The 25,046-nt window shown below is 40.6% G+C and overlaps 1 protein-coding gene across 2 annotated transcripts in view; it reads left to right on the top strand.

The window, feature by feature from the left end:
• Positions 1-25,046, top strand: part of RYK (receptor like tyrosine kinase) — a 106,203-nt gene that overhangs the window by 37,554 nt on the left and 43,603 nt on the right. The window contains exons 3-8 of one of the 2 annotated variants that reach the window (XM_066350319.1): positions 9,244-9,343; positions 11,475-11,609; positions 14,004-14,057; positions 15,815-15,959; positions 21,395-21,496; positions 24,849-24,982. In XM_066350319.1, the coding sequence (XP_066206416.1) occupies positions 9,244-9,343; positions 11,475-11,609; positions 14,004-14,057; positions 15,815-15,959; positions 21,395-21,496; positions 24,849-24,982 (670 nt within the window). The remainder of the gene's footprint in view (positions 1-9,243; positions 9,344-11,474; positions 11,610-14,003; positions 14,058-15,814; positions 15,960-21,394; positions 21,497-24,848; positions 24,983-25,046) is intronic. The other variant, XM_066350318.1, reaches the window with a different exon arrangement.

Raw genomic sequence — 25,046 nt, 5'->3', positions numbered from 1 at the left:
AAGCATCATGTTCCTTTACCCCTAAATACATCAGTGTATATTTTCTAAGAACAAGGGCATTCCTTATATAACCAAAGTACAATGACCAAAGTCAGGAAACTTATCATTGATACAGTATTATTATTGTACCACAGTACTCACATTTTGCTAACTATCCCATTTTTTATAGCTCTTTTTTTTTCCTACCTGATTTGGGATTATGAATGCAATTGGTTGATGTTCTTTTAGCCCCCTCTTAATCTGGAACATATCCGTGGCCTCTGTATTTCTTGACCTTGACATTTGGCGGTTATTTTGTAGAAAATTCCTCTATTTGAGTTGTCTGAGGTTTCCTTTCGATTAGATTCAGGAATGTCTTTGTGACACCACAGAAGAGCTATCCTTCACAGTGCACATGACAGCAGCTTGTGCCATTACTGGGATGTTAACTCTGATCACCCAATTCTCTGGGTTTCCCCACTGTCAAGTTTTCCTCTCTGTGATGGACAAGTAATTATGGAGAGATAATTTGAAATTATATCAAATTATATAAAAAAATCCCATTTCTCATCAAACTTTTTTTTAAATTGAGATTATGTTTATTGATTTTACAGAGGTGGTGGGAGGAACGAGAAGTATCAACTTATAGTTGCTTCATTTGAGTTGTTCATTGATTGCTTGTCATATGTGGCTTGATTGGGCAAACCCAGGATTTTGAACTGCTGACCTCTGTGTTCCAGGTTAGCACTCTGTCCACTGTGCCACCACAGTCCAGGCGTCATCACATTTTCAACCACTGGTTTTTGCATCTGTGTTAAGAATAGGTTTTACTTTTCAGCCACTGCTATCATGAAGAGTAGTGTGTTCCCCTCACTGGATGAGGTCAGGTCTGCACTGGGCAACCATTTGGTGGAGTGCTGTAAAAGGAAGCCAGACATTTGTGGAGTAGCTGGTCTTGACTTTTAAGTTCTCCTGCAACTCTGAGATCCATTTTCTGTGAACAGCTTTCAGGCAGAGAGGGTTCTTATGTTCTCCAAAGAATTGATAGGTAATCCTTTGTTACCTTTCCTACCTTGAATGTTGATGAATATAAAAACAAATAATAGCTACATTTTAAAACAGAGAAAAATCTAATGAAATAGTGGAGATTCTATTCCAGCTACGCTATGACCTTGAACAAGGTGTGATTATTTCTGGGCCCACTTAGGAAAAAAAAAGTGATATATTGTAGGAACGTTTCCTGGGCAAGTATATGGGTAAGGACTTGTGACTAAAAATAGCAATATGGGGTGTGGCTATTCCTAAACCTTCTATTTATTCCTTTTTACAAAATACATATGTACTGATGATTTTACTTGGAATGAGTTTCTGGGATCTGACATCACTGTTAGAAGGTGCTTGAGAGGTTTTAGGAGCCTATCAAGGGAGGAAGCTGGAGTAGAAGAGAGTAGATGTAAGGAGGGGCTCAGATGAGCACGTGTTGCATAACTCTATCGTATGTCTGTATTCTTCACATTATCTTGCACGGCATGATTTCTAAACTACTCTCTGGCAGGTATTAAATACTATCATTAGTGCACATTTGGGCTGCTATTGCTGGTATGACATTCCTGGTAAGCTAGAAGTTCCCTGACTTGTTAGAAGTTCACCATCTAGTTACATTACATTGGTAGGCCAGACCCTAGAAGGGATCCTGGATTCCTTCTTGTATATCTAGTTGCTTCTCTCTAATAATTACACCTTAAATTCATGTCCTGCCTCTCTCGGACCCAGTATCTTGTCCTTCGTTTGGACCTTCATTCTTTCTTACCTTTGTATGAAAATGATAAATGGGCTCCTGCCTCTGGATGGGATTTGATGCCCCCAGCACAAAACTGCTCTAGGATTCTCAGTTGCCACCAGAATACAGTTCCAATTTCTTAGAAGTCTTTATGGTCTCATCCCTGCCTTTCTTTTCTGTGTCCTCTCCAGCTAATTGTGTAGTGCCATTGTGTCTGTCTGGCAGTTTCTCGAAAGTCCTGTGCTCTGTTAACGTTGCTGCTGTTTGCTCTGTTAGAAATGTGCTTTCTGCATTATCTCATTAGCTCTTGTTTGTCTCATAAAACCGAACCTGAAGTCCCTTGTCCTGTCTTGTATCAGTGCCCTTCCCTTTACCCACAGTCCTTACTCTTTCCTCCCTCATAGTTCTCATCATACTCCAAGAATATTGTAGTAGCGGTTTCCTTCTCGTGAGTCCCTCCTAGATGCTGAGCACCTCAGGGGTAGGAACCCCTCTGTCTTTCTGTGTCCCCTGTGCATGGTACAGCACCTGGTACTTAGTTACAGGGTCTGCTTAACTGACTGCAGAAGAGATGCGAGTAAAAGCCATCGGGCACAGCTCATCGGACAGCGACCTTCTGAACAGCAGAGCTTTCAGGGTTGTGATGTCCTGCATTAGGTGCTGTGAATTTATTTTCTGTTTTTAGAAGTAGGAAAGCATAGGCTGGGTACATTTGACACTACACACATGGGTTTTTTCAGGTATCTTACTCTGAATAAGGTTGTAATTCTAGGAAAATAGATGGAATTCATGGGTTGACTGTATAGCTAAACTAATTATAAGAATTTAGAGGAAAGTATCTTAAAACTTTTTATAGTAAAAAAAACTAAGGAATGTCTGTGCTAATCTAGTTTCAGGCTTTGGCCACCATTGCTGCTCATAATTCCAGTTTTAGGTCACACTCCGTGTTAATTTTAGCATAGTTGATTAATTAAAGTTTTTTATTTTTAAACTACTCTTTTGACTACAATATATGCACATGGTACAAAATTCAGAGGGCATTAAAGGGGGATAACAGTGAAAAATAAGTCCCTTATACCTTCCTAGTACCACCCCCAAGCTATCCAGCCATTAGTCCCCTGCCCTGAGCCAACCACTATTATTGTGGCTGAATCTAGCCTCCCCTTCTAGAGATTGTCTGTCTGGATAACCGTGTGTGTGTGTGTGTGTGTGTGTGTGTGTGTGTGTGTGTATTTTTGAACAAGTATACTGTTTATTTTTTCAATGTATCCTGGTAAAGTTTCTCATTGCTTATAGAGTTGAACTTTTCCCCCCTTTAGATGACTGTATCAGATATTATATGGTTGTAGTTTGTTTTATTGATCAGTCAAGAGGAAAGTAAGACCCATATTCAGGAGGAATGAGAAGTAGTGTTGACTTGAAATAGGAGTCACGCAGGGGGGCAGGAGAGACAGGGGGAAGGGTTCCCCACCTGACTGTGTAGGCCCTGTGGCGCAGTCATGAGCTTTCAGAAGGAGGGCCATGGCTCCCAAGCTCTAGCACTTTATCAGAAACTCTCAGTTCTTGCTTTTTAAGATTTTACCAGAAGATGAAATGAATGCTTTCAAAGATCTTCAGGCCCCTTTGTATGTCAGCTCACATTGTCGATATCTTAACATTAGTTTTCACACGTTAAAGCTTCTGCTAATAGCTTTGTTCTCCAGTGTTTACACAACTCCATTTTGTCTTGCCAAACAGATTGTGGTCTCCTCAGAGACTGGAGCCGTGTCTTATTTTTGATATGAGTGTCACATTGTCGTAGTGAGGGGTAGATAAATATCATTAGCTAATTGTGTTTCCAGATGGGATGAGAACTCTGATGTTGCTTCTCTTTCACAAGGCCACATACTTTAAAAAAATCAAGAACTACTGGATTGTTTTAACAAATTTTTTTTCTGTATTCCAGAATAGTCTCCAATATCCAGAAAAAACTGCATTCGTTACATGTTGATATATAGTTTAGCTAGCTGAAAGGTAAAAAATTATCAAAGGGTAGCAGAATATTTCCCTTATATACCCCACCCCAAAGCTGTTGTCTGCTTTCAGAAATTTTTCATCCTTGTCAGGAGGGTCTGCAGGGAGCTTGTCCAGAGTTCTGCTGTGTCCCCTGCAGAGAGGATTTTCTAGGAGACTGGCTGCACTTAAACGGTAATTTCAGAGCAATTAAAAGGCTGTTTGGCTGTAGGCGAGTGTATTCACTTTAAATCTGGTATGTTTCAGAGGGAAATGGCTTTACTCATCAGTTGGCTGTTTGCAATTGCCATTTGTTTCCAAGTAAGGGAAGATTCCCAACTATGTTTATTTTTTAGCTTATTCAAATATTTATATTTTCTCTAGTTTCTTTTCTGAATATTTTGGCTCATTCTTTTTTTCTGACAAACAACTGCTGTTCAGATTTCCTTTGTTCTAGTAGATTACAAATGTTAGCTGTAGAACAGATCTGGTTCTTCAAAGTAATATCGGCAAGTGAGATTCTGTAGAGATGGATACATGCCGCAGTACAGAGCTGAGCCCTCCCACCTCCTCATGCCCCTCCCTGCCCAGCTCCCCTCACAAGCTCACTTCTCTCCTTCCTGCCCTCTCTCCACTTGCCATGTGGAGATATGTTGGTGCTGGACCTGGTCCCTGTCCTCAGCACTGTACTCAGGGCCCTTGACCCCATGTGCTGTCCTCTGCTTGCTAGGGGTTCTGGTTCTGGTGCCTGGTTAGCTGTGCCTTTGCTTATAGTACCTGAGACTTACAATAAAGGAGACAGTAAGTATGGGGAAAGAGAATAAGTGTGGCTTTGAATCTGTTACATTTGAGGGCTATAAGATTATTTATTAGGTAGATAAGTCTAGTAGGTAATTGGGCCTATGGGAGAGATTGAAGATTTAGAGAATGAGAAAGAAAAATTGATAGTATAAGAATCCCATCAGTGGTGAAATAAGGTATAACCTAGTGTACTAGAGAGAAGGGTTTATCATTTGGAGAGTAGAATAGATCTCTCCTTGGGACTAGAGTGCAGGGAGTGGATGTTTTGACAGATCTTCCTTGTGCTGAAAAGAAGGGCACAAAGGGTGCTAACTAGAGGGGACAAGAGCATCGTTGTTGAATGAGGAAGCAGGCAGAGCAGCAGATGGTGAAGCAGTGAGGTCCTGTGAGGTTTGGAATGAGAAACTAGGGAGAGAAGGTTGCTGAGGAAAGGGTAGCTGAGCAGGATCAAGGGCCTGCCCTGAGCTTGGGGGTCAGCACTGTGTGAGAGCACCTTCTTTCCTGGGATGTGACTTTCCCTGGCAGTGCTGGGCTGCAGGAGTTGAATGAGGGGCTGTCAGGAGCTGGGGCTGCCCTGTGGGTGAAGGGAGCAAACCAGTTGAGGATGTTGATATGACAGTGTCAATCACATTGTCTTCTTCCATGTACAAACTATGGGAAAGTGAAACCAGGTCACTGGCTGGGCTGGAGAGGGGGGGGAATAGCTTAATTGGCTATTGCATCCCAGCAGTGAGTACAACCCTTGGCTTATAAATGTGCTTCATAAATGCTGGCTGAATTAGAGTTGTGGAGACAGAGAACTGGTTTGTAGGAATCAGAAGTAGTGATGGGATCTTTGATAGAGTGGGATTTTTGCATTGGTTTTGGTTACAGAGCAAGTTCTTTTGTCTGTAGGAATATAGAACATTGAAGCCACCAGGAAGATGTGAGGAGACACAGTGAGCTAAGGACCGAGGCCTCTGCCAAGTTCTATGTCTGTCGTTTATATGGATGGCATGTGAAATAGCTATTGTGAGTAGAATTTGTGAGCTTCAGGATGTAGGTGATTTTGCATGAGGAAGGGATGTCCAGAAATGACCTAATGATCCTGAAAGAATGCTGACCCTACTGCTTGGTCCCTGAGGGTCAGGTGTAGGAACTGAATGATATGCAATGGAGGACACGACTTCTGCGGAAAGCCAGGTTGGGGAACCAGGTGGGGAAGACATTTATGAAGAGGCTAAGAGTATGGGAAGCTGTTGAATAGTGGGATTCTCAAGATGGGGGCTGCCGCAGTGTTCTTGGCAGAGCACAGGAAGGCTGTGTCAGAATCTCTAGGGTCAGGAGTAGGCTGGTGCTTATGGGAAATGCAGCAGGCAATAGGGTAGCTACTCTGGAATGACTGCTGATGTCACTGGAATCTGCATTTATCAGAGGGCTGTGTGCCAGACTGACAGAAGTGTTGCATTAATTATCCTATTTGATCCTCATAATGGGTTTTATTATCTTTATTTTACAACCGAAACTTTTAAAAGTTATTTACCTAAGGCTCACATAGTCTTAATGGTTTCAAATGCAGTTCTTGCTGACTGCCAGTTTATTTTGTGCACTTGTTCTTCATGTATGGTCTTGTTCAGAGATAGCATGGACATAGGGATACAGGCAATGCATTCTCTTACTGTTAAGTCAATGAGAATTGCTGAGAAGCTTGCTAATTCTTGGCCCAGACTTGCTGAGCTGTAGGTCTCCGGCACCCTCTGGCGGCAGTGACTGACAGCATTGTGCCATGCTAGGGTGAGAGTGAATACTTCCTAGCCAAGGTACCACTAAGTCACTGATGTGCAGCAGCAAGAACATTTTCTTTGTTGTGAACATTGCAAATATAGCCATTAACAAATGTACTATACCTATGTAACTGCAAAACAGAAACTGAATATTTGCATATTCCTACAGTGTTTAGGGACTTTCAGGTAGAGTGTGAAATGAGAAACCAGAGAGGGTATTAAATTCATTGAATAGAGCCCCTCTTCTTATCCATGGTCAAACACCCCCTTCCCCAGCCATGCCCAGGCCAGTCCTTTCTCTTACAGTCTAACCCTGGTTGGCAAACTGCGGCTCATGAGCCACATGTGGCTCTTCTACAAAATACTACGTGCGGGCGCTACCTTGATAAGGAAAGTACCTACCTATATAGTTTTAAGTTTTAAAAATTTGGCTCTCAAAAGAAATTTCAATCGTTGTACTGTTGATATTTGGCTCTGTTGACTAATGAGTTTGCTGACCACTGGTCTAGGATGATACTCTATTCAAGTTTCTTTTGATCTTTATGATGTTCCATTTCATTGGCTAATGGTAGCATATAAACACATTTGAATATCTCCCATTGATAAAAAAAGAAAGAAAAGCTTTGGAATCTGTTTCCCTCTCCCCAGCTACTGCCTGGTTCCATTCTTTCTAGTTAAGTTTTTTAAAGAGGATTTACAAGTTTCCAGTTATAAAATACAGCATAGGGAATGTAGTCATTAATGTAATAACTATGTATGATGTCAGTGGGTACTAGACTTATTGGGATGGTCACTTTGTAAGTTATATAAATATCTGATCCTATATTGTACACACCTGAAACTAATATATGTCAACTGTAATTGAAAAATAAAAATGTTAAAAGAATGGCTTGTTGAATCTCTTCCCTGCCATTCTTTCCCAACCTGCCCCTTGGCTTCCACCAATCCCAGCTCTCCACCAAAGCCTCCCTTGTGACCACTGAATGGGAGCTGGGTACTATTCTTATCAGGACCCCTTTGGCAGTACAGAGTAATGTGAAATACAAGGCCTCATTGAAGGTACTGAAAGGTAGCAGCTACTCTGAATTTTAGCTATTGCTTTGCAATTTGAACTGCTTCCATGAACATCTTTCTAAGCTGCAAGACTGTATTGGTTTATTTATTTATTTATATTGATCGATTTTGAGAGAGAGCGAGAGAAACATCGATTTGTTGCTTCACTCATTCATGCCGTCATTGATTGATTCTTGTATGTGCTCAGACCAGGGATTGAACCTGTAACCTTGGCATGTCAGGACAACCCTCCAACCAACTGACCTACCCTACCTGGCTAGGGCCACAACTATTTATTTATTGATGCTGGTTGGTTCTTTTAAATCACTCTATGTAGGACAGATAGTAATAGATAATATTAGTGTTCCAGGAACATCTTCTTAGTCATGTTAGAGTTGAAATTAAGCAGGACTTGTGGAGACAAAATACCTCAGCAAGGCAACTTTAATAACTTCTGCAGAAGGGCGTGCTGCTGCTAGTGAAAGCCGGCCAGCAAGCTGGTGGGCAGGGATGTAGGTTCTGGTTTTATCCCTAACGTAGGCCCTAGGCTGAGTCTTGCCCCATTGGCTGGGGTGGTGACCATGCAATCTTATTCTTTCTCAGTTGGCTATTTTAAATGGCCGCGCGAAGGGGGAGGGAGAGGTGGGGATATAGTTAACTGGATTAGGGGGCTGGGGAATCCTTGAAGAAAAGAGCATGAGGTAAACAAGTTGTTTTTCCTTCAGTCACCTCTTTTCCGTTGTGGATTCTGAATCACTTGAGAAACAGGAGAGTTTAGATGCACATCCGACCATGTGTTGTAAAGTAGCGTACCTTAATTCCGTGGGTTACATAGAGACACCAAGGCAGGATACAGAAGAATTTTTAGGAGGAGATTTATTAATAAGCCGGCTACATATGACTTACACCGGGTAGAGCTAACCCAAATCGTGTCGTGTCTAATATAGCCCAGAGGCTAGTTATATAGACTTGATCACATACAGGTTGGGGGGAAAAGAAGGGGGAGCATGATACAATAATCAATCATTAACAAGCTTACAACATTTGTCTATAGGATCTATAAAAAACATTCCTACATATTAAAACTTACAAGATAACACAATAGTGATGTCGTTTTACATATCAAAGACATTCATAAATCTCTTAGTGTCTACCTCCCATCCCTTTGTCTATGTTATTCTCAGGACTCCAGGGGGGAGGAAGAGTTAAAATCACTGTAGGATATGTAAATATTGTTTCCTAAAGGATCCCATTGAAGGGGAAAGGAAGTTCTCCTTCCATTCTCTAAAGAAAGGAGGGAACAAGAAGCCTGACTTTTCCTCTTTAAAATGGCCTTGCCAATACTGTTTTACAGTTCTTTGGCACCTTATCACACATGAATTTTCTTAATGGGGAAAGGTGGACTAGAAAATCGTAGCTTCGATATTCCATGAGAAATTCATGCCTTGAAATCTGCTTGTTGGAATGAGTCTACCAGCCACGTGAAGCCCACCAGAGCTTGGTGTTGCTTAGCTGGAGAAGGCAGTGGTGGCTAGTCTTGAATTACTCATCTCATGGGCTTTCCAGGGCTTCTATGTCAATGGCTGTGTGGTTCTCAGCAGGGTTTCTGAAATCTATTAAATGGCTGATTTTACAGGAGTCTGGTAGTACAATTCTGGGCGTGAAGTAGAGGGTGGCTTACTGGGTTGAATTTTTATTTAATTGAAAATTTCTAGAACTGTTTATGACAATTTTGATTTTTTAATAGCTAGATTATTTGGACATATGTCAGGCTCATGTATGTGTTCATTAGTTAACGAGCTAATCAGTGAAGTCAAGTTATTAGTGTCCTTTCTGTTATCACAGATCTGGTTTGTTTATTTCTCCGTTTTACAGGTTGAATATAAGCTGGGATTCCAAGTAGACAACTTTGTGGCAATGGACATGCCCCAGGTCAACATTTCTGCTCAGGGGGAAGTTCCACGCACTTTATCAGGTGAGTCTTAAAGACAGTGTTAACATGTTGTTTTCAACCGTGTTCCCCATATCCAAAAGAGAACAGTTTTTATAGTATACTGGTGTGTAGTACATCTTACTTGATAGGCATAAAATATATAAGTACTTTGAAAAATAATTTTTACAAATATTCATTATTTGCACTGTGTTTTAAACCATTACCTCTTTTTCACTGCACCTAGAACTGCCTGTGCTCAGCTCTCCCTCATCTCCTTTTCTGCACTGCTGGCCCTGGCCTCCATATGGATAGGGTCCCTGTGTCTGGTCTGGTTCCCCTTGGCCCGGATGATCTGACCATGTGATATCTGGACCATCAGTGTCCCTCACCTCCATCAACTGAATGCATCCCAGACTCTAGCCAGTGTGCTTGCTGTGTGTGCCATCTGCCCCTGCCTGTCTGTCCGCCCTTGATGCTGCTCTTGCCCCAGCGTTCCCACAGCTCCACACTCCCTGCAGTTCTGATATACGTGCCTGTGCACGTGAAACCATCTTTTCCTTTCTTCGTTGGTGAACCGTTTATTGGGAATATTCTGCAGGTCTCAAAGTCTGTACTGTCCTCCTCCCTCCTTCCCTCCCTCCAGTTGTTAACTCTTCTTTTCTTCCTTCCCCATAGAATCTTGTGTCGATCTGTTTTTGAACAGATCCCATTATCTTGTAATTCTTTGTCTTTGTCTCTCCCTGCTGGCCTCTGGCCACCCTGAGGGCAGGAGCTGTCTTTTTCAGCTCCACCCTCTGCTACTAGCATAGCAGCTGGCATGGGAGAGGCACCCAGGGCATGTCTGAGTAAATTATTTGTGGCACATTCACACCAGTTTAACTACTTTTGAACCAGCCTTTTGAGAAAGGCTTCTGAAGATGTGAGAGTTTAAGAATATGGATTGTTTTAAAATGTGGAAGTATAAACCACCGTGGTGGAGTATAAGCCACAGCGGTGTGGTGGGAGTCCCTCTGGCACTCTGATTCACTCTTATCAGAGGCCCACATTTATCTAAGCTTTAGGAAAGCATAGGATGCCTGATTAATTTTGTGGGCCAGTAAAGATATTCAGAAATGCTCGTGTCTTGCACGTGCTCATACAGGTGGTAGAATGATATATTCTAAATTTGTAGAAAAAGAATCTTAAACTGAAAGATTGAAAAAAATTGATGTGCCCCAAAGTCTATTAATCCCGTTGTAACAATAATTGATTAAAGCCACTAACTGTTTTAGAAAGGCATTTTTTTCATTCACAGTTAAGAATTTATCAGATTTGTTCACAGTTTTATGTTCAGTCTCTTCGTGAATAACAACACAGATTGCATTTTGGTGGTGAATTGTTTTTCCTTTTTTTTTTTTTCTTTCTGAAGCTGGAAACGGGGAGAGACAGACAGACTCCCGCATGTGCCCGACCGGGATCCACCCGGCATGCCCACCAGGGGCAAGGCTCTGCCCACCAGGGGGCGATGCTCTGCCCCTCCGGGGTGTCGCTCCGCTGCGACCAGAGCCACTCTAGCGCCTGGGGCAGAGGCCAAGGAGCCATCCCCAGCGCCCGGGCCATCTTTGCTCCAATGGAGCCTTGGCTGCGGGAGGGGAAGAGAGAGACAGAGAGGAAGGAGGGGGTGGGGGGTGGAGAAGCAGATGGGTGCTTCTCCTATGTGCCCTGGCCGGGAATCGAACCCGGGTCCCCCGCACGCCAGGCCGAAGCTCTACCGCTGAGCCAACTGGCCAGGGCCTGTTTTTCCTTTTACCAAGTAATTTTTATTGTTATTGTCATTGATGTGATTGGTAAGATAGCAGGTTTGCCTTATGATTCTGTATCTTTACTCCATTATAATCAGAGAACTTAGGTGACAAAGTGATACTAAAAATAATGAACAAAACTTAAAAGTATATAGTTATCTCTTCATTTATTTCTTGGTTCTTTAACACTAACTTTGCATCTATAATGAATGAAGTACTTAATGTCTAAGGCTCTGTAGTCTGAAGATAATTCTTCTGAAAGTTTCTGCTTGGTATTTTTATGTAAATGTATTTTTAGTTTGTAGCAAAAATCAATTTAAAAATATTTAATGGGTATTAATGTTGACTTTTAGAAAATTAAAGTAATTTTTCTTGTTATTTTTTTCAAACAGTGTTTCGGGTCGAGCTTTCCTGTACTGGCAAAGTAGATTCTGAAGTTATGATATTAATGCAGCTCAACTTGACAGTAAATTCTTCAAAAAACTTTACAGTCTTAAATTTTAAACGAAGGAAAATGTGCTACAAAAGTAAGGAATTTCTTTACCAAAGTATGTGTCTTATATAGCTATAAGAAGGACAAAAGTAGATTCTATAGTCTTTTTTTATGGATTTGTGACCAAATCTTGATTAAAGTTGCAAATGAGAAAGGGAAGAGAGCTAGCTGGTGAAATGCCAAGGTAACCGCCAGATGGTCTGACAGCCACGACTGCCATTCAGGCCCCGCCCAGCCCTGCTTCTCAAAATCTAGGGTCAGACTGGCTGCGGAATTTTCTATTAAGAATGCAAAATAGTACTGCAGTAGCTGAAGACCTAAAGAAACGTGGTAATTCTGATGAGCCCCAGAGTACCAGAGTGTTAATTGTGTTTCCCTTATAATGTTATATAGAAGCATTATCCTGGACCCAGATAGACCTGTTTTAGAATTACGGCTCAGCTCTTGACACAGGAGATTGGGACAAATTACTTAACCTAAATTTCAGGGGTTTTTTGAATTTGTAAAATGGGCATAATAACCTGTTTTAGAAGTTTGTTTATTTAAAGATAATTGAATCTAGTCTGAAGCTTAGACTACCATTTGCAAATATTTAGTAAATATTAATACTTTTTGCTTTTGAATAATCTATTACTCATGAAATTACAGTGAATATGAAAAAGGAATAAAAAAAATTCCTCTAAACTTACTGAAGTGCTTATTATGTTCTAAGTGCTTTACACACATTAAACTAATTTAATCCTTAACAACAACCCTAGGCAGTGGGTTCTCTCATTATTTCCATTTCTGAGAGGAAGCCATGGCTCAGATAATCTGACCAACTGCCAAGGTCACAGCCTACTGGTACAGCTGGGACACAAACCCATGCTCATAGTCTCGTTGTTAAATTGTCTCAACACATTTCCTAATTGAGGTTCGTGCTGAGTGTTAAGAAAACACCTCAGACCAGCGAGTGAGTTATAATGGCTAATGTCCAGGTACATGTCAGTAAAAAAGCTGTACCGCATTTGAATGGACTTTTTTTTAAAAATGGAGTTAGCTTTGGTGTTTTGGTACATTTTTCTGTTCCAGTGTATTTACTGTGTATCTACTTTCACGTAACTTTAAAGCCAGAGAGGACTTTAGAGACTGTCTTGTTTAACTAGTCATTATATAATTCATATGCAGAGACAGACAGGCCTGGAGAGGCTGCCTAAGCTGCGTACCAGCCAGCGGGGAGTGTATAAAACACTTGGTTCCTGATCCCTGGGGGAGGTGGGTGGGGACTCACCACGGCACTTCACCTTTCAGTGCTTGAAGAATGATGGCTAAATGTGATTTAGTTTGTGTAGCCCACAATGCTAGTATCATATTTGCTAAGGTTAATGATGAGTTGCTATTCACAATGATCCTAGGCCTTCTCCTTTCTTTTTTCCCTCTTTTTTTCAAAATGAGAGGAGGGGAGGTAAAGAGACAGACTCCCACATGCACCCTGTCTGGGATGCACCCAGCAACCCATCTGGGGCTGATGTTCTGCTCACCTGGGGCCATACTGGCAACCCTGCTATTTTTAACACCTGAGGCAGAGGCTCCATGGAGCCATCCTTGGCACCTGGGGTTGATGCACTTGAACCAGTCGAGCTATGGCTGAGGGAGGCGGGGGGGGGGGGGGGGGGAGACAGAGAGAGAGAGAAAAGGAAGGGTGGAGAAGCAGATGTTTGCTTCTCCTATGTGCCCTGACCGGGAATCAAACTTGGTATATCTATACATTGGGCTGACGCTCTACCACTGAGCCAAATGGCCAGGGCCTAGACCTTCTCCTTAACATCAAAATTAACAGTTGGTATAATTTTCTGTCTTAGACCTAAGTTTAATATAGTACCACTCTTTTATTTGGTGGTCATACTAATGACCACCCTAATCATGACTCTTAATTTAATTTGTAATCCTGATATGTTTGTTTATCTGGTTTTTCATCCCACAAGATTTTAAAAACTATCTGCAACAGAAAACATATCTGTACTATATCAAATGTTAATGGGTATTACTGGCAAGAAAAGCTTCCTTTATCAGATGAGGGTGGAAATTACTGGATCAGACAAGTCTGTTATTCTAGAACTCCTTAGGGCCTTTACAGTCTGCTAGTGTGCATTGTGAACCTTCACAGAGTTACAGTATGTGGCTTTCCTTAAACTTCTTGACCTCAGAAACTCCTTGTCATGAGCATCTATAAAGAATACCCTTTAGTTAATGATGTCTCCAGTGATGACTATCAGAATGGTAATCTGTCATTTGTTATCTTGAAACAAATTCCTTGTTACTTAGTTCAGGCTGTGTTCTGATATAACATAAAACTATGTCAGAGAAAATTTAGAAGATATAATTAAATATTTAAGAATTTTTATAGAAAATAATTTCTAAAGCATTTTTTATCTCCTTTTTAATTCAGAACTTGAAGAAGTAAAAACCTCAGCCTTGGACAAAAACACTAGCAGAACTATTTGTAAGTGTTACTATATTATCCTTCTCCATCATTAGGGATGAAAAATGGTTGATTGCAATGAGCATGATTGCATGAAGCTTGGAGGCCTGTGGTTTCCAGTTTGTCAAAGATAAATACCGCCATGCTACTTAATTCATTGATGTTTTGTAGATTGGTATACAGCCAGATGAAACTATTAGAATACTAAACATTTTCTGAAGTAAAATTCATGCATATTTCATAAAAGTGATCTAAAAAACTTTTATAAGCAAGAATTCGTATCACATCATCTCAAATGATTATAATTAAAGTATGAACATGAAATATGTGCAAGGTCTTTTTAACCTATTTAAGCGTAAGGTTAGAAAATCTGATTTGTGACATGGACCTAACCCTCAGCTAATTTCATCCAAGTGAAAATGTAAGTTTAAAGATAGGATACCATGTAATTTAAACCACTACAGTGCAGAAACTCAAAGTAGATTTTTGCTTTTATGGTTTAGATAGTAACCTACACTTCTGTTTCCCTTTTCTGCCATGAATACATCATTGAGAATTACTCTTCCTGAGGTAGTTTTAATAGCAGTATCTTAAAAGATTACTAGATTCTCCTTGTGGACATAAACTTTAAAAAAAATGGAGGTGAATTTCAAATAAGCCAAAGTTGAGAGAATGCTTTGATGAGCCCCCATGTGACCATCACCTTACTCCCCAGGCAAGCTGGCATTTCACCCGTGAATATTTCAGTGTGGTCCTCTTTGTTTTCTCTTCAAGTATGATAGTGCCTGTCATGCCCTTGGCTTGAAACCTTGCATTGATTTGCCACCTAATTTAGGATGAAACCCAAATTTTCTAGGTGTTATTCAATAGAATTATAATGTAAGTACTCCTCAAAACTACTTAAATCTCTGTCTTCCACTCTGCCTGCTCAGTTTTCTCTGTACCTTTGTCTCTGTCTGTTTCTCTCTGTTTGCCTCTGTGTGTCTATGTCTTTTGACTTATTTTCTCTATTGCTAAGGCTTTCTTTTTCTCTTTTTTTAAATAATACAAAACTGAGGATTATTTATTTCATGAGTCTTGTTTTTCTGCTTTTCTCTTTAAAAACAGATAAGCATAATAATTTCTGTTACTTTCAAAAGAGAAAAGGATTAAACATTTGTTTTTGTTCTCTCTTCTTTTGCTCAATTCCTTCCCTGCAACCTGGGCTTTTTTCTGTTTTGTTTTGTTTTTTAATTTATGGGTTGCTGTACTGTATATTCTTTCTCCTATGAATCAGTGGTGGTTGGTGACAGATGTCTATTGAGGAAGTATGAAGGATCTAGAGGTCTGTGCTGTCCAATATGGCACATGTGGCTATTTAACTTTAATTCTAATGAATAGAAGTAAATCTTCAATCCTTCATTTGTCCTTGCTACATTTCAAGTGCTTAATAGTCACAGGTGGCCAGTGGCTACTGTATTGGCCAGCACACCACAGACTTCCATGGATAGCAGTGCAGTAGCTGGTTTATTGTGGGTACCGCTTATCACTTTCATGCTCAGTAACCAAAATTTCTATATAAAACTCTTTTTTAAAAAACTACAACAAAAAATTACAAAATTGTGTGAACTTACATCAACACACTACTGGTAACTGATCTTGCTTATCAAAGAATAGACCCATAAAATGAAAATCTTTTTTTTTTTAAACAAAGAATAGTACTCATTGTGTATATTGGGTCACAAATCAATGGATGAATTTGTTTAAAAAGCTTAATAGGCTTTTTATTTTTATTTCAGATGATCCTGTACATGCAGCTCCAACCACTTCAACACGTGTGTTTTATATCAGCGTAGGGGTTTGCTGTGCAGTCATATTTCTTGTAGCAATAATATTGGCTGTTTTGCACCTGCATAGTATGAAGAGGATTGAACTGGACGACAGGTACCGTACATATTTTTGGGAAGGAAGAACACAAAAGCAGCTCACTGTATTTGCCTGGTAGCCACAGACACCCACGAACACTGGTATGCAGGTTGTAGGGGAAGGCAGGAGGACATTTAAGCTGTAGCCAAAGAAGAAAGAATTACTGTCTTTGTGATTGCTGTCATTGTGCTTCTCTAGTTTTATTTTTTTTAATTTATGAAGTCAGAAGTTACAGTTTATTAGTTGGTGGAGAAGTCAGGATCAAAAAATTTTCCCATCCCCTTTGATATGACCCTATTCCAGACTCCTAGTACCTTGTAAAAATAGCCCTTTTCTTCCTCCTAGTTTGTTTTTCCATAAATATCCACCTGTCTATCACTCATCTATCCTCCCTCCCTCCTTCTCCCCTCCCTCCCTCCTTCTCCCCTCCCTCCCTCCTTCCCTTCCTCCCTTCCTTTTCTCCTTTCTTCCATTCATTCAGTGAACATTTACTGAGAATCTGTTATGATTTTTTTTAGCGAGAGAGAGAGGGACAGACAGACAGGATGGGAGAGAGAGATGAGAAGCATCAATTCTTCATTGCAGTAACTTAGTTGTCCATTGATTGCTTTCTTATATGTGCTTTGACTGGGGGGCTCCAGCAGAGCGAGTGACCCCTTGCTCAAACCAACGACCTTTGGGCTCAAGCCAGCCACCATGGGGTCATGTCTATGATCCCATGCTCAAGCCAGCGCCCCCTCACTCAAGCTGACGACCTTGGGGTTTCGAAACTGGGTCCTCTGCTTCCCAGTCCAATGCTTTATGCACTGCACCATTGTCTGGTCAGGCAGAGGATCTGTTATTTAAATCATTGCTTCTCAACCTGGTCACACATTAGAATCGTTGATAAGCTTTTAAAACACATCAGGCCCTGGCCGGTTGGCTCAGCGGTAGAGCATCGGCCTGGCGTGTGGAAGTCCCGGGTTCGATTCCCGGCCAGGGCACACAGGAGAGGCACCGCCCATCTGCTTCTCCACCCCTCCCCCTCTCTTTCCTCTCTGTCTCTCTCTTCCCCTCCTGCAGCCGAGGCTCCATTGGAGCAAAGATGGCCCGGGCGCTGGGGATGGCTCTATGGCCTCTGCCTCAGGCGCTAGAGTGGCTTTGGTCGCAATAGAGCGACGCCCCGGATGGGCAGAGCATCGCCCCCTGGTGGGCGTGCTGGGTGGATCCCGGTCGGGCACATGCAGGAGTCTGTCTGACTGCCTCCCCATTTCCAGCTTCAGAAAGATACAAAAAAAAAATACACATCAGTATTTGGGTCCCACCTTCCAGAGTTCTGATATAATCGGTCTGGTATGGTATTTGGGCATCATCATTTTTCTTAAAGCTTCCTGGATGATTCTAATGCGTAGCCTTTGAGATATGCTAGGTTAGATATGCTAAGTGCTGGGAATAAAAAAAAATTAATGATATACCTCATGGTTTCAGGTATTTAATCTTTGACATTAACCCATAATTATAAAAGTTTGTAAAGTTGATGATTATGGTATGTGGATTATAGTGTAAGACACAAAGGGTGCCTGTCCCAGCCTGGGCGAGTCAGAGATGACAAGGAGGACATTGAGCTTGGATAGGGTGAGAGGAAAAGATGGAATGATAGACATGTTTATTTCCCCAATCCGTGCTGCTCGTTTCCCTCCTCAGTGGTTCCCAAGTGCTGACTGAAGGTATTCCCAGCCTCAGGGCTCAGCTTTCAAAGCCCTCCTTCGTGTGGAGATGGATCTCCCATATTCATTGAGCCTTCCTCTCTTTCTTACCATATCCTTTCCTAATACTCCGGTCAGGGGATTACTTGCCCCTTCTGCCCTGCGCTTTGCTCGTCAGGACTTTTGGTCATGCTTTCCTTCTGTGCACAGGCTGTCTGCCTGCTCTGCCAGTCTGAACTCCGCTCAGTCTTCAGAGTCCTGTTGCCAGCTCTCCCATGACGTCTTTTCTAAGCCTCCCAACTAGCCATTTCTCCCATTTCTTTTTTTTTTCCTTTTCTTTTTAAGAAAGAGAGGAAGGGAGGCAGGAAGAGAGAAGCATCAATTCGTTCTACTTATTTGTGTATTGATTGCTTCTCATATGTGCCCTGACTGGGGCTGAAGCCAGGGAACTTGGTGTCAAGCCAGCGACCCCAGGATCAAACCAGCGACCTTGGTACTCCAGGATGACATTCTGTCAACTGTGTCCCGGAGCAAGGCACCCAACTACCATTTCTCTCTCCTCTCCTCCTCCCTCTCAGTCTCTTTCTTTTGGGTAGCAATTATTACCCCTTTTCCTCTTGAAATCATTTTTTGCATACCTGTCTCTTTTATTAGAATATAAGCTCTATCCAGTTAGAGAGCAATGTGTGTTACCTATTACTGAACCCCCAGTGCTAACACAGTGTCATTCATACAGTGGGTAAGCACATTTGTGGCGTTAACAAAAATTCCAAGGGGACACAGGCCCTGGTTGAATTTAATACCTGCTCCTAAGTACTTTCTGTTTCTGCTGTTTTGCTTACTTTACCTGAATAGAGAAAGGAGATAAGAATGAAAAGAGAAATGCATGGGTGGTATGTTTCGGAATGGTATGTGTATGTGGAGGTGTTGAAGTTAGAATGAGCATTTATAGAGGAAGAGATGGTCTTTGGAAGCACTGAGGGAGAATGGAGGCAACAGGAGCATTTAGAGAGGAATCAGGATACAAACGGAGTTGGAGGGGTCACCGAAGAATGTGACATTTAGAAGTCAGTCTTTTTCTTTTTTTTTTTTATTAAGTGAGAGACAGGGAGGCAAAGACAAGACTCCTGCATGTGTCTTCCTGGCAAGCCCCTATCAAATGATGCTCTGCCTGTCCAGGCTGCTGCTCCGTTGCTCAACTGAGCCATTTTTTTAGTGCCTGAGGCAAGGCCGTGGAGGCATCCTCAGCAACAGGGACCAACTTTTGTTCTAACCAGTTGAGCCATGGCTGCAGAAGAGGAAGGGGCAGGGGGAGAAAGCAGATGGTCACTTCTCCTGTGTGCCCTGACCAAGAATTGAACCCAGGACTTCCACATGCCGGCCGACACTCTACCAATGAGCCAGCCGGTCAGGGCCAGAAGTCAGTCTTGATGCATACATTTTCCTTGAGTGCTTGCATGTGTGCCAGGGCTGTGACCCCATATAGGCCAGAGAGGTGCAGGAACTTTCAGATTGCTTGGGGTATATACCTCTGCCTGCTAAAATAATCTGCTACCACCCAGGAATCAGTTCCAGTTCTCTCTAGTTTTCAGGTGAAGATTTCCAGACATTGCCTGAATAAATGCAACTTAACGTTATCACTGTTTTCAAAGCATGGCTTAGTGGGTCAGAGCATGAACTCTGGAGCCAGAGCATCTCTGAGTTCTGGTTGTTCTACAGACTTGCTTGATGGTCTAAAGTAAATTATGTAGCCTCTTTATGTCACAGTTTTCTCCATCTATAAAGCAGAGATAATAATGACACATACTGAGGATGTTGTGAAATTTAATGAAATAATACTGTAAACTCTTAGGACACAGCCCCGCATGTACTAAGTGCCATTACTATGGTTTTTGTTTTCAGAAAGGTGCAGTGTGCTTGTGGTGATGGAGTCATTTCTTCTTCAGCTCTTTCTGTGTGATTAGCCATTATTTATTACATGCCTGGTGAACTAACAGTGGTGACTAGATAGTTCCCATCCAGTAATTTAATAACCTTTAGGAAGCGCTTGCTTCTCTATGCACAGGGGCCACTGAAATAACTAACAATGGCTATATTTATTGTTTTCTGTTTACCAGTACTGTACCAAACACTCTACATGCATTATCGTGTTTGACACTCACAATCACTTATGCGTACCGTACTGTTCTTGTTTTAAAGATGAAGAAACAGTCTTAACGAGATTAACTTTTGCAGGCTTGCACTGCTAGGACCAGGGCAGAGCAGCAGGAGAGACTCATTGTTGTAATAGCTGTATTGTAATAACTCAGTATTGTGATCGTGTAAAGAGCACTTGCTGTGTGCCAGGCACTGTTACACATGCTTCACACCTAGTAATCTCCCTAATCCTCACAACAGCCCTGTGAGGTTTGAGGGGACGCATGGCTCCATGCAGTTCCTTGGATGGGGGTGGTAGAGAGTTCTTCAGTTGCAGGCTCTGGAGCCAGAGTCCTGTTACATATACACAGTTTCTTTAGAGACAGAATAAAACTTCCTAAGATGTACTCCTGCCTGGGGTACTTGGGTCCCATGTGTGTAGCTGTCCCTTTCCTGACCCCATAAGATGATCTTTTTAGTTTCAGTGTTATGCCAGGTGAGTGTGCCCCAGGGAGGCAGAGCTTCTGTCCACATTCACGCTCAAGTCCTCTCAGAGAGGACTGATCTGCACCCCGTCCACACTGTAGTCTTTGCCCTGTTCGTTCATGACTGAGGAAAATTTGTTCTTTTTTTGTGGGATACTTGAACTCGTTATTTTGCAATATGTTTATGTTTCATTACCTCCACTACCCCACTGCTCTCACCATTACTAGTAATTCTTTGCCTCTTTCAATAAATATCACCAGCTCACGTCATAACATCTTTTCAAAAATTCTGAATTGGTTCAAGAGTGCCACCTACTGGATAGAAACAGTAGTAAATAATTTGGGGTCTGGGCATTCTATGATCAGTGTATGCTGGCTGCAGGGAATATTTAAGTAGTATTTTTACATATATTATTATATAACTTGAACCTCACAAAAATCCTGGGAGGTAGATTTTTAAAATCCCATGTTATAGGAAGTAAATTGAAGTTCTTTTTTTCCCGTCTTTGGGGATGGAAATGCTTCTTTTCCCTCCACATTATTTAATACTAGATTTTCAACAACTTTGATTTCCAGTGTGATCTCTGAGTAGTACACAAAATTCCCAAAATGGGTACCTTGTGCTTCCTTGTCATTCTAAGGATTGGGGATGCAAATATCAGTAATAACAAAAATAATTAGTAATAACTTGTAAATGCTTTATTATTCTCTCTTCTGTATGCCATTTGATTTTGGATTATCACTGAAAGAAACCTGTCTTTCTACTCCTTTTCTTAAGCAGTCTAACTGAATAGCATGGTTTTTTTCATAAGCAGTGATTCATAGTTCCATAACGTGTCATTACATGAGGTTCAAAATTGCTACTCTCTGTGGTGTCTGAGGATGAGTACCTATGTATATTCCTGATGACTTTGATAAGGAAAACTGCCTAATGATTGTAGAGATAGAAAGGAAAGAAAAAAGTTAGCTCTACATTATGAGGTAGATTAAAGATTTCAATATAGAACATCTATAATGGAGATCCGTACTTTATTGTGATATTCACCAGGGCTTTAACCTAGTTATCATGTCTACATGCATTTCATATGTATGGAGAAAGGAAATTTCTCATTGACGCTGACCTGACAAATATTTCTCTTGTTTGCAGCATCAGTGCCAGCAGCAGTTCCCAAGGGCTATCTCAGCCATCTACTCAGACAACTCAGTATCTGAGAGCAGACACACCCAACAATGCAACTCCTATTACCAGTAAGAGTTAATTTAATTCTAAAGATGATTTGCTAAAGTCATCTGTGCTCTGTCAGTGGTCCTGTGTGGTTAGTTACTTATGGGACTGTGTACCATGCTCTGTACATAGTATCTCACGAGTGCAGACTTGAGCTCCATCTTCAGCTGTGCTTTCTAGAGCATTGAATGCACATTCTAAAATTGGAGTATGAAAACGAAAATTTAAGTTTAATTGCTAGATTTAGTTTTGCAGCGATTTCCGTAGATTAATTATATTAAAGGGGCTACAAAATCACTTCTGTAGAAATTCAAAAGGAAGGTTTTAAGGTCTTTAGGTCAAATAAGCCAATGAGCTGCACAAAGACCAGAGACTTGGATTTTAATAAATTGTTTGATGGTCTAATGGGCTATGGTAAGGACTTTATATTATAGTTTCCTGGTCAGAACGGGACACTAGCTGCTATTAGAATTGAGGGCTTGAGATCTGATTTCTTTTTTTATTATTATTTTAATTATTTTAGAGAGAGGGAAGGAGAGAGTGAGGGAGAGACAAGAACATTGTTCTATTCCTGTGCCCTGACCAGGTATTGAACCAGTAATTTCTGTGCTTCAGGACAATGCTCTAACCAACCGAGCTATCTGGCCAGGGCTGATTTTCTTTTATTTATTTTTTTTTGAAGAGGCTTTTGATAAAAGTTTTTATACTGTAACATGTAGGTATTTAGGGAAAAGTTATTGTTCTTGGAGTAAAATTTAAACATAAAGAGGAATTAGTCACCATAAAAATAAGAAACAGTGTAATCATAAGGATAGCTGTCGCAAGTCAGGGGTCTGCTTGTTGGAGCTATTGATTAATTAGGTTCTTATAAGCAGTTAACTGCTATCTTCCTTGGGCCAGCTGTTTCCTCTAATAAACTAATACTGAGAATATCTGTTCTTCACCCAGTGCCCTGTTGTGGCCTTTCAATACCATTTCCCAGTAAAAAAGAACCAGAATTCTTTGGAGAAATGGATGATTCCAGGACTGGGTCAGGAGTGCACGATAAACCTGGACATGTTGCTGAGCCAGAAATCAGGGAAGCTATGAAAGACTTGAAGAGCTCCCCAAAATGGGCCCATTTGAGCATCTAAAGGAATAATGACTGCATTGGATTGTAACATAAAATGTGTAAAAATCTACAAGGTCATAATGATACCTTTTTAAAAAATTGATCATTATAAGGTAACCAAGGCACCAGTAATACCTTACTCTGGTAACTGGCTACAGAGCTGTATATCAGAGTAACCAGCAGTGCTGGTTCATGAAACAAAATGTTTCTTTACAAAAGACGCTTAGCTAATAAGTGTGGATGGAATGATAGAATTAGAAATTATATTTGTAATCCCAATAAAATATTTGATTCAGGAAAAGATCATCACCCTATGAACAAAGGGAAATGAGGACTTTACCATTTGAGCAATCACTGTCACCACCTGAATCCACTAGTGAAACTTAGCATCACGAAGGTAGGACAAGTACTGTAGATGTTTTGCATTCCCAGATGTGAGGCACCACCCTGGGGTCTTCTTGTTTTCCCTCCTACCTTCAGGAATTACCTTGGATCTAATCAGATTGAATCAAGGCTATAGAACTCATTGACAATTCACAAGAAATACAGAAGTTAAATAATGTTTGAAAACGCAGATGCCAGATATTCTTTGAGATAACTGACTGAGTGTCTTTAATAAGACAGTGGCAAGAAAAAGAAAAGGGAAAGAGGGGCACTCTAAGTTAAAAGAACTTTTAAAAAAGTCATAACAGCAGTTGCCATCACCACCAGCAAAAGAAAGAAAGAAATATATGCTCTTTAGGAAATATGATAGATGTAAAAACAGTCTAGACTAGCCAGCATAAACACATTGTTTTTAATGTTCAGATGTCAAGCTTTGTTCATTAGAGTCAATTTGATTATGGATATAATCTTAAAGAGGCAGATAATTATTAAATGTGCTAAAAACAAAATACTTTTTAAAAAGTCAGTGAGAATATTATTTAAAAAATTTTAAATTTATTAATTTTTATAGAGAAAAGAAGGTAAAGAGAGAAAGAAACATCATTCTGTTTTTCTACTCATTCATGCATTCATTGGATCACTTCTTGAATGTGCCCTGACCAGGGATCGAACCTGCAGTCTTGGTGTACTGGGAATGGCACTCAAACCAGCGGTGCTATCTGACCAGGGCAGGAATACCTTTATTTATTAAAATACTTTTTTAGTTACCATCAATAAAAAATGTCCTTGTTTCTATGGACATTATTTTAAGTACATAGATAAAAAAACATACTTTTATATACAATACTTATTATATATGGTAAAACAAGTACTTAAAAAACTCAATGGAAATACATTAGTTTATAAATAAAAAAGAGAAAAGAGCAGAAAACATTTGAAGGCATAATGGTCAAGAATTTTTTAAAATAACAAAACACAAAGACCACAGATTCAAGAAACACAGAGAACTCCAGGCAGGAATAAACAGATACAAATACATTATACTCACATACCCAGACATATTATCGTCCATCTGCTGATCAGTGCAATCAGGTGTTGTCAGGCTAGTCCGTCCATTATATATGTAGTTCCCCACGCCTTTCATGTAGTTCTAGCAGCTGTTATGATCATTGTCTATCTAAATCCACCAATTCTTCTGGGACTTTCCTTCCCCATACCTCCCAAAGCAGAGAAGTTAGTTATTAGAGATACCATTCCAATTTCCCTTGGATCTTCCTTTTAATCCACCTTTTTTTTTGCAAAATAAATTTTAATTTATGGCTAGAAATTTTGTTTTTGCTGTATGTCAGTATATTAAAAAATGAATGGGAGTTAAGGGAACCTGAAAAACATATGAATCTCACAATGGTATGACCAGGCAGGCTGTATGAATAGAATGTTAGAATGATTAAATTGATTATGTAGTTTGTTAGAAAAGACATTTTTACAAGCATCTCTTCACTTGAAAAGTTTTGTTTGTTTGTTTTTTGTCAGGAGACTATATTAGATCATATTTTGGGAAGTAGACAGTTCGTAATATGGATTAATTCCACAAATCAAAATTTATTTCATTTGGCTGACAGGCAGTTGAAATGGTGATAATGGTAATATTATTTTAGTGCTTCTTATTTTAATTCTGCACTTTAAGATTTTGGGGTAGGTGGAAAAGTGTTTCTTTAAAATTGAGTATGGCCTTCATAAGTAATTCCCCTTGCTCACATGTGTGTCTTTTTCCTTTTGTGATGGTTCATTCTGGTAACTTGGGTCCTGAGGTCCTGACTGAGTTAGCTGACCCTGATGCCTTAATAAGGGTATTTATATTTCTTGGTTTGGCTTTGTTGGCTCCTCAGGTTATCCCACTTTGCGGATAGAGAAGAACGACCTGCGAAGTGTCACTCTTTTGGAGGCCAAAGCTAAGGTGAAGGACATAGCAATATCCAGGGAGAGGATAACTCTGAAAGATGTACTCCAAGAAGGTATTTATTATCTCAAAACCAGGTTTACAAGGCAGATTTAATGTTAGCATTAACAATTTTTTTG

Source organism: Saccopteryx leptura, chromosome 10 (assembly GCF_036850995.1).
Source record: "Saccopteryx leptura isolate mSacLep1 chromosome 10, mSacLep1_pri_phased_curated, whole genome shotgun sequence".
Lineage (NCBI taxonomy): Eukaryota > Metazoa > Chordata > Mammalia > Chiroptera > Emballonuridae > Saccopteryx > Saccopteryx leptura.
This window is presented reverse-complemented; position numbering and strand designations above follow the sequence as displayed.